This window comes from Balaenoptera musculus, chromosome 7 (assembly GCF_009873245.2).
Source record: "Balaenoptera musculus isolate JJ_BM4_2016_0621 chromosome 7, mBalMus1.pri.v3, whole genome shotgun sequence".
Lineage (NCBI taxonomy): Eukaryota > Metazoa > Chordata > Mammalia > Artiodactyla > Balaenopteridae > Balaenoptera > Balaenoptera musculus.
The window spans coordinates 108,937,153-108,956,085 of record NC_045791.1 but is presented as its reverse complement, the minus strand read 5'-3'; the positions used below and the strand labels follow the sequence as shown (position 1 = coordinate 108,956,085).

General features: G+C 48.0%; 1 protein-coding gene across 1 annotated transcript in view; it reads left to right on the top strand.

Moving 5' to 3' along the window:
* The window catches only part of ASB18 (ankyrin repeat and SOCS box containing 18), a 64,475-nt gene that overhangs the window by 43,861 nt on the left and 1,681 nt on the right, over window positions 1–18,933 (top strand). Inside the window, exons 4-5 of the mRNA XM_036858987.1 lie at window positions 1,690–2,194; window positions 18,406–18,519. Coding sequence (XP_036714882.1) covers window positions 1,690–2,194; window positions 18,406–18,519 — 619 coding nt within the window. The remainder of the gene's footprint in view (window positions 1–1,689; window positions 2,195–18,405; window positions 18,520–18,933) is intronic.

The following is an 18,933-nucleotide window of genomic DNA, read 5'->3' as shown; positions in this document are numbered from 1 at the left end:
ATCGTGTAGACGCAGATTCTAATAGGTATGGGGGCTGACTCAGTGGCGCAAGGTGGGAAGGATGGCAGTTTCTGGGGGAACGTGCACTCTGAGTGAAGTAGGGGTAGATGGCTGAGAAGGAGGAGAGTAGAAATAGGATCTCTTGGGGACAGCGGTCAACATTTGGAACAGCCAGTAAAGGGCAAGAAAGGAGGAACTGGTGCTCAGCCCTGGGAAGCATGAGCCAAAGGGCCCTGAAGACCAGCCGAGCCCAGAGGCCAATCTCCATGAATGGTGTTCCCTCCAGCAGCACTCTGCAGCCAAGCGGGGAAGAGCGGCTGGGTGATGACTGGCTTCCCAGCTGAAAATGTGGCCAGCTGACGCAGGGCATGGCCACGTCCCCTCAACTCAAGGGAACTGAGGATGCCGAGAAGAGAGAGTGGAGGGCTGCCCAGGGAAGGAAGTGAAGCCAGAAACGGCTGAGAAAGCCAGGGGTCGATGACCCAAGTCCCAACAGAGCAGAGAGTACCAACAGGAGGGCTAGCTAGACGGACCAGAGCCTTACGCTGTGAAGTCAGCATGCTGGCGCGTCAGACGCCAAAGGTGGAGTAAACACACTGATGGCAACGTCCAGGAGGTGACCTGGGAGTGGGGGATTGAAGTGGGGCTGGTGGTCTGGCAGTGCCCATGAAGGACAAGGGCCAGCAGAATGGAGGAGGCTGCTGGGAGGGTCTATGAGACTGTCCCACTTTCAGGCTGGTCCAGGCTGAGCTCCCCACCAGTGTCTGAGGCCCCAGGTCCAGCATGGGCCTACCCAGCCAGCAGCTGCCACCTGGGCTTGGATTGAGGTGCCTGGAGTTCTCCCAGGTGGGGCAGAGGCTCTGAGGAAGCTGCTCTCCTGGGAGAGGACAGTCTTGGGATCCACCTGATGGCCCTGGAAGCAGCAGGAGACACCCACCTCTGCGGGAGACCACAGTGTCCCACGGGAGCCTACAAACCCCAGGACACCACTGCGGGATTTAGCAACAGCCAAAATCCACAGTCTGTTCAAGGAGAGCTTGGTTGAAACCAAGATAGTCCCACAGTTAGGCATGGCTGCGGGTTTCACCCATGCATCCAGTCCCGTCTGAGGACACCGCGGTGCCATTCTGTGTCAGTGTCTTGAGGGATGGATAGATTCCCTCCCAGGGAGTAAGGCAAGCCTTGCCTCACACTGTCGCCAAAGCGCAGGTACATGCCGGCTGATAAAGAGCCCGACGGCCTAAGGGGACCTCTTTAGAACCCTGACTCCCAGTCCCTTCAACTGCCACCTGTGACAAAGAGCTCAGGTAATTCGTGTTTCCAGCACCGTCATCTGAACCACATGACCTTCCAGAGTAGCACCAAGTAGTTACACATTACAAGGTAAATGTTAACGCTGCACGTGGGTTCTTAGGAAAAGTTCCTAGCTGTTGCCACCATTTAGTAACCTGTACCCCCAGGTTTGCCTTAATCTTTTTTTTTTTTTTTCCCCAGCTCGGTTTGAACTCCTATAGCCTGGGCACGGGAGACCTGGATTCCTGTCCTGGCTGTTTTAGGAGCCAACACCCCCGGTGGGGAGGGAGGGGCTCCGAAGCCCCGGAACCCGCAGGCAGGGCGTGGCGGGCTGGGGGAGACAGGGCGCGGGTGCGCCGGGCCCAGCGCGGGTGACTGACCTTGGCCTCCCCGCAGGTGCGCGCAGGCGCTGCTGGAGCACGGCGCCTCGGTGCAGCGCGCGGGCGGCGCGGGCCTGGACACGCCCCTGCACGTGGCGGCTCAGCGCGGCCTGGACGAGCACGCGCGCCTCTACCTGGGCCGCGGGGCGCGCGTGGACGCGAGGAACGCCCGCGGCGAGACGGCCCTGAGCGCGGCGTGCGGCGCGGCGCGGCGGCCCGACGAGCACGCGCGCTGCCTGCGCCTGTGCACGCTGCTGCTGCGGTGCGGCGCGGCGGCGGACGCGCGCGACGAGGACGAGCGCAGCCCGCTGCACAAGGCCTGCGGCCACGCGCTCCACGGCCTGGCGCGCCTCCTGCTGCGGCACGGCGCCGACGCGGGCGCGCTCGACTACGGGGGTGCGTCGCCGCTGGCCCGAGTGCTGCACACGGCCGCCTGCGCCCCCGAGGCCGCGCCGCAGCGCACGCTGCAGGCGCTGCTCAACCACGGCTCCCCCACCGTGTGGCCCGACGCCTTCCCCAAGGTAAGAGGGGGTCGGGGACAGGCCACGAGGACTTTGCAGCGCAGGGACCCGGCCTGCCGCCGGGGGGCATGCAGCGCTTCTCAGGCTTTCAGGGGCCCGGGAACCCCCTGGAGACTGGTCCAGATGCAGATTCTGATCTCGCAGGAGGGGGTGGCAGAGTCTGCATTTCTAGCAAGACTAGAGGTGAGGGTGAGGTCTTGGGACCACACTTTGAGGAGCCAGGGCTGGGCAGCCCTTTCTAGAGTCACTAGAAAATGAAAAGGTTGGGGGGTCAACAAGCATACTCGAGTGAGACCTTGCAGAGTTGTCACCTGGGAACGCCAGGCACTTGTTTCTATGACGCCGTCATGGCTCAAAATATTTTGGCAGATTATCTGTTGGTGTAATTGGTGAACAATGAAATCAGTCTCTTGTCACATCTGGTATTTGACTTGAAATGAAATACCCAATGTGATCATCCACCTTATTAATGGGATTAATGATAGCACTTCACAGATTTCTCTCACTCAGTCCTCACCACACTCCTGTGAAATACACCAGGCTCCTGACATTCCCTTACCTGGATTTCAGTCAGGTGAAGTGCCCTGTTCAGGGTCAAGGTTGTGTTGGGACCTCAACCCCACTTTGCGTACTTGACTCTGAGCAGCTTGTTGCCTTTCCACGTGTCACATCTACACTGAAATGATGAAGAATAAACATTTCTTATCAGAGAAAATAAAGACAGATAATGTTTCCAAAAGGAAAGTTCCCAAAATACTGGTTAAAATAAGCGATTGTCCTCCCTCAAAAGACTTCATTGAAGGGAGGTCATTCCATTCGATGTAAAATTGGCTGTGCTTAATTTAAAAATTATCCCAGGCTCACCAGTCATATGCCAGCGACATGTTTGGCCTGATAAGCTTTACACAAACAGCCTAAAAGCTGTTATCCTAAAAGAACAACACAGCTAGATGATGGTCTGAAATAGTGAGATTCACACATTTCTTTCAAATGCTAACTTTGCATCGCGGATGCATACAGAGTAAAATTCTTGTCTCTCAAAACACAGGTGAGAAATGGAAAATCCACCCAGACAGTTCCCTGGGTGTTTCCTTCCTTGACAAACTTTGTGACAAGTTTCTTATGCCAAGTCTTGCACCATCTTCGAGTCTTCCTCGCGAGGCACTCTACTAATGCAGTGATTTCCATACCGTGCGTGGACTCCTGAAAGGGAAGAAACGCCAGCGTTTTTGTATTATATAACACTTCCCTTTTATATTCATGATTTACATTTAGACGTTTCCCAGTATTAGCAGGCTTAGTTCATCTACCGATAAAATGGAAACAAATGGAAACCTACCACCCCCTCCAATTCACACCGTGTGTGCCTTAAACCAAGATGCACCCTTCAACACTTATGGTGTGAAACTGCATAAAGAATGAACAAGAGGGCTTCCCTGGTGGCGCAGTGGTTGAGAATCTGCCTGCCAATGCAGGGGACACGGGTTGGAGCCCTGGTCTGGGAGGATCCCACATGCCGCGGAGCAACTGGGCCCGTGAGCCACAATTACTGAGCCTGCGCGTCTGGAGCCTGTGCTTTGCAACAAGAGAGGCCGTGATAGTGAGAGCCCCGCGCACCGCAATGAAGAGTGGCCCCCGCTTGCCGCAACTAGAGAAAGCCCTCGCACAGAAATGAAGACCCAACACAGCCATAAATAAATAAAACTATTTTTTAAAAAATGAACAAGAAACAACAAAACAACAAAGAAAGAAACAAGACTTTACATGATGGCCAACAGTGAAAAACAACCTGGGACAAATTCTTTTAAAGAAAAAAAAAAGTCAGTGTATTTCAGTGGTGACTAGTAATAATCCTTTGTTAGCCTTGAAGGCACTCGATTTTTAGAGATCTCTGTCCAGGTTTCAATGTCCGAGTTGCAGCCCCACAGGCGTCACCCCGGGGGACAGGACTTCTAGCACCTGAACTCTGTCTCCAAGGCCGTGGGAATCACCCCACCTTGACCTAGAGATGCAGGGCAAAGGCCAGTGCCTCCCCTTTGAGCCTCCAGGGGCCCCATCCTGGGATCCCCTCACGACATCCTTTGTCAGCCACACAGGAATGGAGCAGGTCAGTGGGGTGCGGGGTGGCTGTGGGTTTGGGTCTGGGGGCAGTTAGTTACAGAGGGGACCCAGAGGCCACGAGAGGTGCTTGGCTCCCGGAGATGACGATGAATCTCCCAGCAGTTCCACACCATTGCGGAAAGAACCGGAGTTTCTTTGAGAAATCTTAATACTTTGAGGCTTTCACAGAGCACAGTGCAGGGGACCTTCAGTCAAAGTTTGCTGAATGAGAGAAGGGGATTCCAGCAACTCCGGGGCACGGCGCTGCAGTTAAATCTTTGGAAACGGGCCTCCGACGTCTTTGCGCTGAGGCCCGCCCACACCTCGGGGCGGGGCGGTGCTGAGGAGGTCCGCAGCCCCCTGTCCCCGGCCCACCCCCGGCGCCCCCGGCTAGGAACAGGTTGCGGGCAAGAGCGCGTTTACTACCAACCTGGACATCCTCCAAGCCAACGTACAAGTGCCTGTGAGGCTCTACCCTCGCCCCAGGACAACCAGGGCGAACGCTCTGGAAATCTGGCGTCAGCATCCAGGCCCCCTGCATGTGCTCCACTGGGAAAGGGGTCTAATCAGCACGCGGGACATCAAAGGGCAGACCGGACTCGCTCAGCAGCCCCGTGGAGCGCGCAGCAAACACGCTGAAACGAGCCACAAAGCTGCTCTGCAGGCAAGACTCAGCGCCATGGCGAGGCGTACGCAGAGGCACCGGGGAATGTCACAGAGCACGCCGGCCGTGGGCAGCGGCCGTGCTTTAAATAGATGTAAAGAGACACCCACGGAGCTCAGAATTACTGAGGCAAAAGGTTTCGCAGCGAGCTTATGACATAGATCACAGTTCCCCCGTGCCCAGACAAAGGCACCAGCGCCGCAGCAGGCGGACTCGAAGCAGCCGTCGGAGCCGCGCGCACTGCGCTGCCGCGATCATCAAAGCGGTGTCACGGCTGGGAAGGCAAGCATGTCGACAATGCCAGGCCTGTCTGCCCGGCTGACCGCTACTTAACACCAGCGTCAGGTGCGGGCGCGAGGGCAGGTGCAGGTGCGGTGTCAGGGTGCAGCCAGGTTTGAATTCTGGAAGTTGCCGGATCGCAGGGGGCCCGGCCCGGAGGAGAGCGGGCAGGAGGGCAGAGAGACGCACACGAGGGTGGATCCAGACTAGCTGCCGCTAGTTGACTTTGTGGGTCGGATGCTTGGTCTGGGATAAAGGCCTTTGCTCACGTTCCTCTCTCCTTCTGCCCCTCACCTGGGCAGTCATAAATAATTCACGCTTAGATTTGCCCAGGAGTTGGGCAAGTGCCAGCCCAACACCAGTGATGAAAGCTCTCCCCCACAGGCATCCCTTAAGCACTTATTCGTTCAACGAACATTTCCGGGGAGCGCCTGTGCTCCGTGCTGGGGGTACAGTGTTGAACCGGAGCACGGGTATTTCCTGCCCTCCTGGAGCTGCCCGTCAGGTGGGTGAGATGGCCTTGACTCAGACAACCACACACACCACTGTGAAGTTGCTGTGATGTGAAAAGCTGCAAAGCCAAGGCCCTCCAGACCTTGAAGGTACCAAACGAGGGGCCAGACCTGGCTGAGCAGGGAGTCCGAGGCCCCCTCGAGGGCTTATAGAGTGATTCCGGATCTGAAGGCTGAAGACTTAGCTGTGTGGAGAGGGGAGGGGAAATCATTGCAGGCAGAAGGAACAGCAGGTGCAAAGGTCTTGGGGCAGAAGGAACTCTGCAATATGTGCGGGCCGGGGTGTGGGGGGTGTGTGGGAATGACCCAGTAGCTGGAGGGGAAACAGCAAGAGCCGGGACCCTAGGCAGGGCCCTCGTTAAGGGTTTGCGCCTTTGTCTTAAGAACAATAGGAATCTATTACATCATCTTAAGCAGGACAGGTGACATAATCCAGAGAGAATTGGAGGGTGATTTCTCTGCTCAGGGGTAGAGAACATGCTCTCGTGTGGGCTGCTGGGAAACCCCTGACTGTCATGCGGTCCAGGTGAGGGATGCAGGTAGCTGGAGCAAGGGGAAATGGGAGGTGGAGGGCCAGAATGACAGATTCTAGAAACATCTGCAAACCTCTGGTCTTGCCTCTCCTTCTGGGCATTGACCACGCTGCACATATGGACCTGAAGTTTTTGTTTTCTTTTTACCGAATTACGGAATTAGGTAACGTGGCTTCACACTCCAATTTCCTAGGGTTTTCCGTGGGGGGAGCCTGGGGTAGCAGTAGTCAAAACCCAGGGCTCCCTTCCCTGCCTTTACACAGCAGTGCCTGCACGCTGCCCCCATGGGAGGGGGGAGGTGAGCTATGAGCAGTAACGCGCCTCTGTTTTCCTTGCTCTTGTTTTATTTCTCCATCTACATAGAAAGCAGTGTGCCCGTGTGATTTTTCCCCTTAATTTTCTTTCTGCCGCCTCATTAGCTGAAGAGAGTGTGCGCGGACCCTAATGCCATCAGCGTGTCAGAGTAATGTGGCAGCCGCTTCTCCACAGACAGCAAGGAGGCAGCGGAGATTTTTAAACTGTGTTGGCGTAAAAATAATGAAGGCAGCCAGCTGCCTGGCAAACATGAGGGGGGCACAGCGCGGAGGGGTTGGGAAGGGCCCGGGAGCCCCAGAGAGGTGGAACATAGGAGAGACAGGAAATGAATTCCCAGAGACAGGCAATAAGACTTTGTCACAGTCCGTGACCCAGGGAGGAGGGGCCTGGAGGAGGGGGAGCTCTTACTGAGGGAGGGCAGCTGTTCCTGGGGGATGGGGCTTGAGGGGAGGGATGGGGATGTCCAGGTAGCATGCAGTCACTGGGAACCATTGAATATTTTGCAGAGAAGTGAGAGGGCCAATGGGAGGGTAGCTGGAGGGTCCAGATTGGCCTGAGGAAAGTCTGAAGATGCAGGAATTGCCTAGGATACCATGTAAAGACAGACAGAGTAGATCTGGAGGGGTCCAGTGTGAACTGCTCTTTTCAACGGCATGGTTTCCCCCCAGCACAGAAAAGGGGCCGATGGAATTCACTGTGCTCCCGGAAATGGCATGTTAGTGGTGGCTCGTGTAAGCCAGAAGTACCAACATGTCAAGAGCACACGGTGGGGTGCGAGGCTGGGATGGGAAGATGCACACCTGCGTGGCTCTCCCTCTGCAGTCAGCCTACCGTGTTCATTCTCTCCTTCTCTAAAGCCCACTTAAGCCGGAGCTTGTGACAGTAATGGATTAGGGAAGAAACAAAATTGGGGTAGGGAGGGGACCAGAGATGATAATAGTAATATGATTACCAATTTAAATGGGCAGCTGCTCCTGTCTTCATGTTAAAATATCTGTGAAGACGTAGACAGGAGGAAGGAAGGATGGAAGGAAGAGGGGGAGGGGGAGAAAGCAAATCCACGGCACCAACAGGAAGATCTCATGTCTGAGTCAGGAAGGGCTGACGCGGCTCTGCTCCACGGCCCTGAGTTTTCAGGCAATCAGGCAGGCATTACAGACAAATAGTTTAAGTCCGCCAGGCAGTAGGGGAGGCTTGTGGAGGTGCAGTGCATCGTGGGAGATGCAGTAAAGTGCAGAGGTGGAAACTGAGGAAACAGTTCCATAGCAACCTGCTACTTTGCTGGGGGGAGGGTGGGAAGAAGAGACCTCCTGGTGGAGCACAGGTCACCAGGCTGGGCATCACCCTCGCCAGCCTTCCTCCACTTTGCCCCTCCACCATCTCACAGGTGAACAGAGAACGGGACCATGGACTTCCCCTGCATGGTGACAGATCTCGTGTCTGGATCTCACCTTAATCAGAGATGAATACAGAAAAAAATTAATGGATTCATTGTGGGGAAGGGCAGAAGAAGAAAAATAAGATAGCATCCTGAGAATAGCGACAAGATCTGTACCTCTCATCAAAAGATCCAGAAGAAAATCTGAAAAATTGTGTACCCTGTGTACCATCCTTTATGGAATGCAAGAAGATCTAGTCTTTAAATCCATAAAACCAGACAGGTTAAGATGAGGAGTCAATAGAATGGCATGAAAAGGAAGATGGAGATAAATTTATACCAAGAAAGCAAGAGCACAGTGGTAGGTCAGATTACACATTAAAGGAAGGAAAAGGCAGAACTGATTCATTAAAAAAATCAAATCAGTGATGTAAGTGAGGGTGCTGTGCTGTTTGCATGTGTGCCCCCAGATCCAGTGCCTGCTGTCTCTGTGTTCCGCTCTGCATCCTGAAAGGGTACAGAGCCCCTTCAAGCTAACACAGAGCCCCTATCAGCTGACTTCTGACTGGGTTCAGCCAAGGGAGACACCATGGGAAATTGGAGGGGGAGGGGGGAAAGCCAAGGTATTTCTCCCCCTCTTCCTCCACTTAGGTAGCTTCTACAGCAGCACGTGCATCTCCATGGCTCCAATACCCCCAGGCGGCTGCTTCTCATAGTCACAGCCCCACCAGGCAGCCCCTGCCTGACTTGGTTCCAGCCTCCCTTGTATCTCTCATAACAAGAAGCACAGGCTTCAGGATTGGTGGTTTCTGAGTCTCAGTGACATCATCAAAGAACCAGATGCCTTTCAAGCTCAGTAAGTCAGCCTTGCCCTCAAAATGGTCCTTCTCTTGGTCCCTAAATGGCTTCCAGCAACTGGGCCAACCAGCCTCCTATTCAGATCCAGCTGTTTTCTCTAGAAGCCCTGAGGAAGTCTTTCTTTGCATTTTATTGGCCCCAGTTGGCTTAAACCTGCCCTTCCCCAAACCATTAAATGATGAGTGGAATAGAATTATCATGATTGAATTAATCTAATCATTTGGAGTGTTGGGAAGTCAACCACAATGTTCACTACAAAGGACTAATATTAAAAGATCTTCTGGGGCTTCCCTGGTGGCACAGTGGTTAAGAATACGCCTGCCAGTGCAGGAGACATGGGTTCAAGCCCTGGTCCGGGAAGATCCCACATGCCCCAGAGCAACTAAGCCTGTGCGCCACAACTACTGAGCCTGTGCTCTAGAGCCCCCGAGCCACAACTACTGAGCCCGTGTGCCACAACTACTGAAGCCCGTGCACCTAGAGCCCGTGCTTCCAACAAGAGAAGCCACCACAATGAGAAGCCTGCACACTGCAACGAAGAGTAGCCCCCACTTGCGGCAACTAGAGAAAGCCCACGCGCGGCAACAAAGACCCAACACAGCCAAAAATAAAAATAAATAAAATAAAATAAATTTATTAAAAAAGAAAAACGAACTTCTTAAGTGCAAAAGAAAAAACAAAGCCAAGAAACTAAAAAACAAAGTGATGGTCGTAAAGGACAAAGAGCAGAGAGCCAATTCACAGATAAGTGATATTACTGAAGAACATACAACAATGGATCAGAAATAATAATCAAAGAAGACATAATAGAAGAAAACTTAGCTGCACTAAAAAAATCTTAACATAGAGAAGTTGAATGGATATTCTCTGCAAATCAGTGATGGGAGACACATACCTATATACATTCTTAAAAAAAGGTTCTAAAAAGGCATGGAAAAAGGCTTGCAAAGTACCCAAACAGAAAACAGTTTATTCATAAGGGAATAAAAATCAGGCTGGACTCAGATTTCTCTGCTGCAGTGTTATTGTAAGACAATGAAATATCATCTACCAATTTTTAAAGAAAAGGTTTGGATGCTAGAATTCTAGTTTCAGCCAAGATAACTTTCATTTTGATGGCAAAAGAAGACACTTTTAGATATCAAGGGCTCATAAGACATGCCTTCCTAATGCATTTTTTTAAAAGAAAAAAAAATTCTATTTACTCCACTATTTATTCAACAAATATTTATTGAGCACCAGCCATTTGCCAACAACATACTAGACGCTTAGGATACCTAATGAGTGAATAAATCAGGGGGAAAAAGTATTGCTGCCCTCATGGAGCTTACATTCTAATGGGGAAGACAGACATTAAACAACGAGCATAATAAATGGGCCAATAGGGCTTCCCTGGTAGCGCAGTGGTTGAGAATCTGCCTGCCACGCAGGGGACACGGGTGTTCGAGCCCTGGTCTGGGAAGATCCCACATGCCGCGAGCAACTGGGCCCGTGAGCCCCAACTGCTGAGCCTGCGCGTCTGGAGCCTGTGCTCCGCAACAAGAGAGGCCGCGATAGTGAGAGGCCCGCGCACCGCGATGAAGAGTGGCCCCCACTTGCCGCAGCTAGAGAAAGCCCCTCGCACAGAGAAACGAAGACCCAACACAGCCAAAATAATAAATAAATAATAAAATTAAAAAAAAAAAAATATTAAAAAAAAAAAAATAAATAAAAAATAAATGGGCCAATAAAATGATAAGGGCTAGGGGAGGAGAAGCAAGACGGGAGACAGTGGGTTTTAAAGAGGGTAGTTTGGATGGGTGGTTTTTGAGTAGACTTGAGAGAGGTGAGGGAATCAGCTAAGCAGATGTCTAGGCAAAGAGCAGCCCAGCAGACAAGCCAAGAGTCTGTGGCCCCAAGGCTGGAGTGAGCCTCATCCACGTGGGGAACAACAGAGGAAGCAGTGTGGCTGAAGGTGGAGAGAACCAGTGGGACAGTAGCAGGAGATGAGATGGGAGAGGTGGGGGAGGGGCACAGACTGTGTGGGGTCTCGTAGGACATTGCAATGACTTTGGCCATTGGAGTGGTTTGAGCAGAGGAGGGGTATGGCCTGACTAACATTTTATGAGGCTCCTTGTGGTCTCCATGTTGAGAACATACTTTAGGAGGAGCAGAATAGAAGTGGGGAGATGACTTAGGAGGTTGTGACCATAATCCACCTGAGGGATCACGGTGGCATGGACAAGGGAGGTGGTCTGATTCTGGATATATTTTGAAGGTAGAGCCAACAGGATTTCTTGACAGATTGGCTGTGGGATATGAGAGAAGAGGAGTCAAAGATGACTCCAAGGCTTTTAGCCTGAGAGACTGAAAGGTGAGATGTGCCGTCAACTGATATGGGAAGCTTATGGGGCAAGTAAGTCCGGGGCTGGGGGGAGACTTGGGATCTATGTCTCCAATACGTTTAAGTGTGAGATAGAGCCAGCCACAAGGAGATATCAAGTAAGCAGTTGGATATTCAAGCCTGGAGTTTGGGAGGGAGGTTTGACTGACCTGGAGATACGCTTTGGAGGGCCGGTGGCATATGGATGGTATTTAAAGCCAGGAAGCTGAATGAGATCACCAGGGAGGGAGAGTAAATAGAGAAGAGGAATGAGGAGTAAATCCAAGGCCATTCCAGCAGGGAGAAGATGCAGAGATGAGAAAGTAGCAGAGGAAACTGAGAAGGAACATCAGTGAGGGAGGTGAAGGAATAGAAGTGTGGCTTCCTGGAAGCCAAGAGAAGAACATATCAAAGTGAGGACGTGGTCAGCCGTGTCAGATGTGCTGATACACAGCACGAGGCGAGGCAGAGCCGTGACCATCAGATGCAGCCTGCTCACGGGCACTCTTGGCAAGGGCAGATTGGGTGGAGTAGTGGCGACAAAAGGCCAGATGGGATGGGAGTACCCAGCTGACCAAGAGGTGATGGGAAAGACTGTCTCAGGAATGGGAAACTCAATCTGCAGACTGTCTCGGGTCGACCTCTTAAATATCTCTCAAAATCTTTCTTCTCTTTCCATCCTGGCTGCCACCAGCTGAGTTTAGGCCACCAACCATCTCTCCGCTAGATTGCAAAAATACCTCGTAACTGGGCTCTCTGCCTCCAATATGGCCCCATGAAACTCTCTCAACACTGTAGCCATGGTGACATTTCTAAAATTAAAACCTGACCCTGTCACTCCTCCACTCATCATCCTTCAAGGGCTCTTGGGTGCCCTCAAGATAAGTCTAGCCTCCCTATCATGGCAGACAGTGGTCTTCTAGATCTGACCCTGCTTTCCTCTCCAGTCCCAGTTCTTACTACTCCCCGTGTCAAACTCCATGCCACAGCCAATATTTTTTGTTCCTTTTCACCTCCCAAGTTTGGTAAATGTTTTCTCCACCTAGAACATTTTGGTCCTCAGAACTCTCCACACCTTTTGTAACTCCTACTCCATGTCTTAGCTTGAATGTCACTTCCTCCAGAAATCTTTCCTTGACCAACTCACCACCCCATTGCAAATCTAGGTCTGAGTTAGGTGTCATTTCTAGCACCTGGTGATTCCCTCACCATAGTACTATGGCACCTATACATTTATTTTTATTACTACTACTACTACTACTACTTATATTATTTGAGACTGTATCATTTGGGACCGTAAAATTCTGTGAAGCCAAGGCTTGCCTTTGTTATCACACAAACATAACACAATCTTTAACTTCTAGTAGGAAATTGATTAAATATCTGTGGAATGAATGGCTTAAACAATACAGTTAAAATAGAGACAACTTAAATAATTGTAAGGCAGGTGGTAAAACTAAATGCAACTACCAAAAATTATTTCCGAAGGAGATATATAGCATAAAATAAGATCTTGTACTAATTATAATCTGGAACACAAACTTCAGATGTTACTAAGGAGGGAGAAGAATTGGTTAAGAGATGTGAGAGAAGGGATAATGGTACATCTAGAGCACAGAAGATACTATTTTGATGTTTAGAGAAATATAGGTTAATATTTTTTTATTCTGAAGGTAACCACTAGTAAAATTTTAAATAAGATATAGACTTCCAAAATATAAAAGATAGGGACTTCCCTGGTGGCACAGTGGTTAAGAATCCGCCTTCCAGTGCAGGGGACATGGGTTCGATCCCTGGTCTGGGAAGATCCCACATGCTGCGGAACAACTAAGCCCGTGCACCACAACTACTGAGCCTGCGCTCTAGAGCCCACGAGCCACAACTACTGAAGCCTGAGCGCCTAGAGCCTGTGCTCTGCAACAAGAGAAGCCACCGCAATGAGAAGCCCACGCAAGGCAACGAAGACCCAATGCAGCCAAAAAAAAAAATTTTTTTTTAAATATATAAAAGATAAATACAAAGAAGATACAAACCTGTGGAACAGAAATCAGACAACAAAGGAAACAAGAAGCATAAAACATCGTAAAGAATAAAATGATAGAAGTAAAACCAGATAGATTATCAATAACAATAAATACAAATTTCTTAAGTTACCCTATTACCAGTAGAGACTCTCAAACACTTTTTAAAACAACGTGAAACAAAACGTTAGAATTAAAGAGTGGGCAGAGGTAATTCTAGCAAAAACAAACTGAAAATAAAATGATGTACTGATATCAATGTGCAATGTAGAAGAATCCCAGGGAAATACACAAAATGAGAAGAAAAGATTCACTTGACATTGATAAAGGATACAGTCCATAGTGAAGAGATAACCATTAAGAACCTTACATGCCGAAAAAAGATTATGTTAAAATGGAGAAAGTAACTGAAAAATAATAATTCTAGATGATTTTTAATTCATATCTCAGTCTTTCCCATAGATAAAGTAGGGAAAAAAATTTTAGAAGCTTCAAATCATAAATGTGACATATACATGTTGAACTTTGAACCGTCAAACAGAATACAACTTCTAGTACTTCAAAATCAGACATTATTTAAAGCTGGAATACAATACCCCAGAAAATTAATAGCAAAAGTTAATTTTTAAAAATAATTTAGGGAGTTCCTTGGTGGCCTAGTGGTTAGGATTCCGGGCTTTCACTGCCATGACCCGAGTTCAATCCTTGGTTGGGAAACTGAGATCCCGCAAGCTGCAAGGCGCAGTGTGGCCAAAAATTTTTAAAAATTAACTTTTTGAAAATTTCATCACACACTCCCAAATGAATACTGCGTCAATTGTTATTTAATTGCAGACTGTTTAAGGAAGAAAGACAGTGACAACATTGTGCCTCAAAACTTATGGCTCCGACCACACCTCTGTTCAAAGGAAGATCCATAGCACTTTAAAAATTGCTTTATTGTGACTCAAGGGAAAACATATTGTCAAGTTAACTGAGCAGTCAATCCAAGGAGCTGGAAAGAAAAATGGAGAAAGGGATTAATAACGATAAAGGCAAAAAGTAATGGATTGGAATATTTTTTTTTTTTTTTTTTTTTTTTTTTTTTTTTTTTTAAAGATTTATTTTATTGATTGATTGATTGATTGATTGCTATGTTGGGTCTTCGTTTCTGTGCTAGGGCCTTCTCTAGTTGTGGCAAGCGGGGGCCACTCTTCATCGCGGTGCGCAGGCCTCTCACCATCGCGGCCTTCCCTGTTGCGGAGCACAGGCTCCAGACGCGCAGGCTCAGCAGTTGTGGCTCACGGGCCCAGTCGCTCCGCGGCATGTGGGATCTTCCCAGACCAGGGCTCGAACCCGTGTCCCCTGCATTGGCAGGCGGACTCTCAACCGCTGCGCCACCAGGGAAGCCCTGGAATATTTTTAAAGAGAGCTAATCAATGTAATCTGATAGCTGGTTTCCTGAGGAAAAAAATTAAAATAGACAAAATTCCAGCAAGACTAAACATGAAAAAAATTGCAAATACCATCATAGTGAATCTCATATGAGACAGGGTGCTTATTCCTATATACAGTGGAGATACGCCCCCGTCCAGATTTGTTCTCCACCTGCATGGGCACATCTGCAAGGCTCCTGGCCCTTGCTTCCTGGGTTTCACCAGCGCAGTGTCCCAGAAGTAGGGGAGGAAGGAGAGTGAGGTCAGAGGATGTATCCACTTGGCGCCCTCTCAGCTTCAGGCTGGTTGTGTGTCCCCAGCCGAGGATCACCCACCCCATTCTCTCACTTTGCAGACCGAGGAGTGGAAATAGCTCTGCTGCTAATTCTATATCAATGCACTGTTCCCTGTGGTTCCCCTGGCTAAATAAGCCCTGTATCAATAAACCCTCCTGGAATAATCCTATATCGAGTGTGCCATCTATTTCCTGTTTCCTATTTCCTGACTGATACATATGCAATGCTAAATTTCTTTTCTTTTTCCAGGAAAATATAGGTGAACAAAATTGAGCCAAGAAGAAATCAAAACAAAATATGCCAGTAACCATGAAAGAAATTGAAAATATTAAATTATCACCTACAACTAAAGGCTAGGCTTAAAAGCTTCAAATGAAAGGTCCGTCATGCTTTCTTATTTCCAATAATTATCTACTTTTCAAAATCTCCCAGAGTATTAAAAAGATAGTTTTCTCAGATGGTTTTACTAAGTTAACATAAAGTGATATTAAAACCTGACAATAATAGCTCAAAAAGCTAAAACTGTAAACCAGATTTAGTTATCAAGAGAGCTGCAAAAATCTTAGCAAATTGAATCTGCCATTCTATTTGGAAGAATAGCCAAATAGAGTCTGTTTTATGAAGGCAAAAATGGGTTAATATTGGAAAACCTTTTTGTATCAACTTGGTTAGAAGAAGGCAAAAAAAAATAAATCCTGAAATTTGTAGTAACCTAGGAATAGAAAGATATTTCCTTAACTTAGAGTATTTATGTGAAACATACCCAAGATTATGGTGAAATGTTAGAGACAATCCTATTAAAATTAGGACTAAGATGATGATGCCTGCTATCAATGTTGCTATTTAACATTGAATTTTAACGCTCTAGCCAATGCAATAGGACAAGAAAAGTAAGAAACATTAATATTGAGGAGGAGAAAATACCATTATTTGCAAAAATGATTCTCTACCTAAAAAATAACCTTAATAAAGTGTACTTATAAATCAACAGAAAAAATGAACACACTGTAGAAAAAGTGAGCAAAAGACATAATTTAGCAATCAGTTCACAAAAGAAGAAAGACAAATGGTCAGCCAAAAGTAAACATTCCATATTTTACCTATCAGATTTAAATAATTAATGAGATGGTCTGGGTAGGAAGAAAGAGGCACTCTCATACTCAGTTCTTTAAAAAGTGTAACAACTTACTTATAATTTGACAGTATGTTTTAAAAGCCTTAAAATGTACACACCCTTCGACCCCGCAGTTCTACTTCCAGCAATGCAGTAGAAGCAATCTAAATAACAATGTCTGGGGGCAGAAAGAGAATTGTGTTCACAGATGTTCATTGTTTATAATATCAAAAAATACTGAGGCAACTTATAGTAGTTAATTCATTGAATTCATTATGATATGTTCATACAATATTTTATGGCCACTAAAAATGATGTTTAAATGCTCATTTATAATTTTTGAATTGTTCACAATCTATTTTGATAGATCAGTTTTCAAAATAATGTGCAAAGCACTAGCTCATTTTTGTTATATATATTAATTCCTTGTCTAAATGCATATAACCTTAGTATATACAAAATGTTGACAGTGGTTATCTCTGAACAAAGAAATGTGAAATTTTTAAATTTTGCTTTCCTGTGTCTTAAAGGGGTGTTAGATCTGAAAGAAGCTAGGTAAGCTGTAAAGGGAGCAACCATATTGGGTGTGTTCAAGGAGCACCGGTGAGCATGATGCAGGCCAGGCTTGCCATTGGCTCTGACTGTTGTCTACTGTAGATATTTGGTGCCTGACCTTAGAAAATTTGCTTAACCTCAGTTTTCTCAACCAAGAAATAAAAAGAACAATTCTACAACTCTTGGTAAATCCTAAACCTCACAAACAGAGAATAATGAAGTTGCCCTGCCCCTCCCCAAAATCAACTCTGAATTTGATCAAGCTTCTGAATCCAACTACTAATATACAGAAAGCAGAGAAAGAGCGGCATCCCACAGGGATACAATCAGCAAAATCCCAACAGTGAGAAACTCTACGGGACAAATAACCTAGCTTCTTCAACAAATATATCAACATGAAACAAAAAAGAGAGACCTGAAAATACATCATATCAACCAATGTAAAGGTGTTGGTCTTACTTGAATTCTTATTCAAACAAACAAATGACTGTTTTGTTGGGGGTTTTTTTATTTTAAATTTTATTTATTTATTTATTTTTGGCTGCGTTGGGTCTTTTTTAAATAATTAATTAATTAATTAATTAATTAATTAATTATGTTTGGCTGTGTTGTGTCTTCGTTTCTGTGCGAGGGCGTTCTCTAGTTGCGGCGAGCGGGGCCACTCTTCATCGCGGTGTGCAGGCCTCTCACTGTCGCGGCCTCTCTTGTTGCGGAGCACAGGCTCCAGACGCGCAGGCTCAGTAGTTGTGGCTCACGGGCCTAGTTGCTCCGCGGCATGTGGGACCTTCCCAGACCAGGGCTCGAACCCGTGTCCTCTGCATTGGCAGGCAGATTCTCAACCACTGCGCCACCAGGGAAGCCCCAAATGACTGTTTTTGATATAATGGCATTTAAGAGAAATTTGTGAATTTAAACATTGACTATATATTAGATGATACTAAGAAACTATTGTTAATTTCTCAGCTGTTACAGTGATACTGTGTTTGCATTTCTTCTAAACTTCCTTTAAGAGACACACAAATATTTACGGATGAAATGATGATACACTGAATTTGCTTTTAAGTAACATTAGGGAGGGGGACTGGAGGTATGGATAGGGCAGGATTGGCCATGAACTGATGCGGGTACATGAGGGTTTACCCTACTATTCAGTCTACTTTGTGTACTTTCAAACTTCTTCATAACAACAACAAAAAAAAAAAGTTTATTTTTTAAAAAGCAAGTACTGTTTCCATCTTTATGTTGAAGCTGATGGACTTGAACTGTAGACTTTGCAAATCAGAAAATAAACATTCTTTGCCAGTGGGGACTCTGAAAATAAAACGGAAAGGCCAAGTGGAGAAGAAATGCAACAGCAAAGCAATTCTTCTCCCCCAATTTCCCAACACGTTAAAATCGAAAAGAAGTAAGAAACTGGGAACACCATCCTTGGGCCAAATTCCCTCCCAGCAGAGCTTATTTCCTCTTCTCTGAGCAGCTCTCCAGAGCCAAAGGAGCCTGCCCGGCCATCAGCATATTCCTCCTGGGAACTTGAATGCATACCGCTTGGCCCAGACTTTTCATGATGATAAGACAGCCCCTTACAGAGCTCTGCCCTGTGCTTACCTGTGCACTAACGCCTGGGGCCCTACAACGACCCTGTTGTACTGTTACTGGGATTGCTATTGTTCCCTGGGAGGAGAGTGAGGTCACACAGCCAGGGAAGTGGCAGCAGTGGGATCCAAGCACACCCTCCTGTCTCCCCACCCTTTCCCACCTGGACCCAAATCCCGGCCCACCCAAACTGTGCCTCCCACCATTTCCAACCAGGTGCTGAAGACCTGCGCGCCCGCCCCCGCTGTCCTCGAGGTTCTTTTCAACTCCTACTCTCAGCTCCACGTGTCAGAGTCCTGGAAGGAGGTGATCCCTGAAGAGGTGTTTCAGGTGAGGAAGCTGCCCCTTCTTTCCCCGTTAGTACAAGACTGTTGTCTGTTTCTGTTCACCCACGTGTGGAGTTTTGCGCTAATACCCAGGTAAGTGGAAAACATCTGAGGAAGGGAAGAGAAAGGCAAATAGGGGGCGTATCTGAGTGTGTCTGTTTTTCTTCTGGAGGCTCAGTGATCACACAGCCTGTGGTTCTAATTGGGGCCCTGTGGGCTGCAAGGAGCAGAAAACCGACCCACACTGGCTGAAGAAGCTCAGGGCTCCAGTAACCCCTGTCCAGAGGAGGGTGGGCCGTGGAGGTCCTGGCTCCTGTGTGTCAGTTTCTTTCTCTGACAGCTTGAGACGTGACCGAGGCAGCTGCTGGCACTGCATCCACACTCAACAAAGTCCACCGGTGACTGTCAAGAAAGAGAG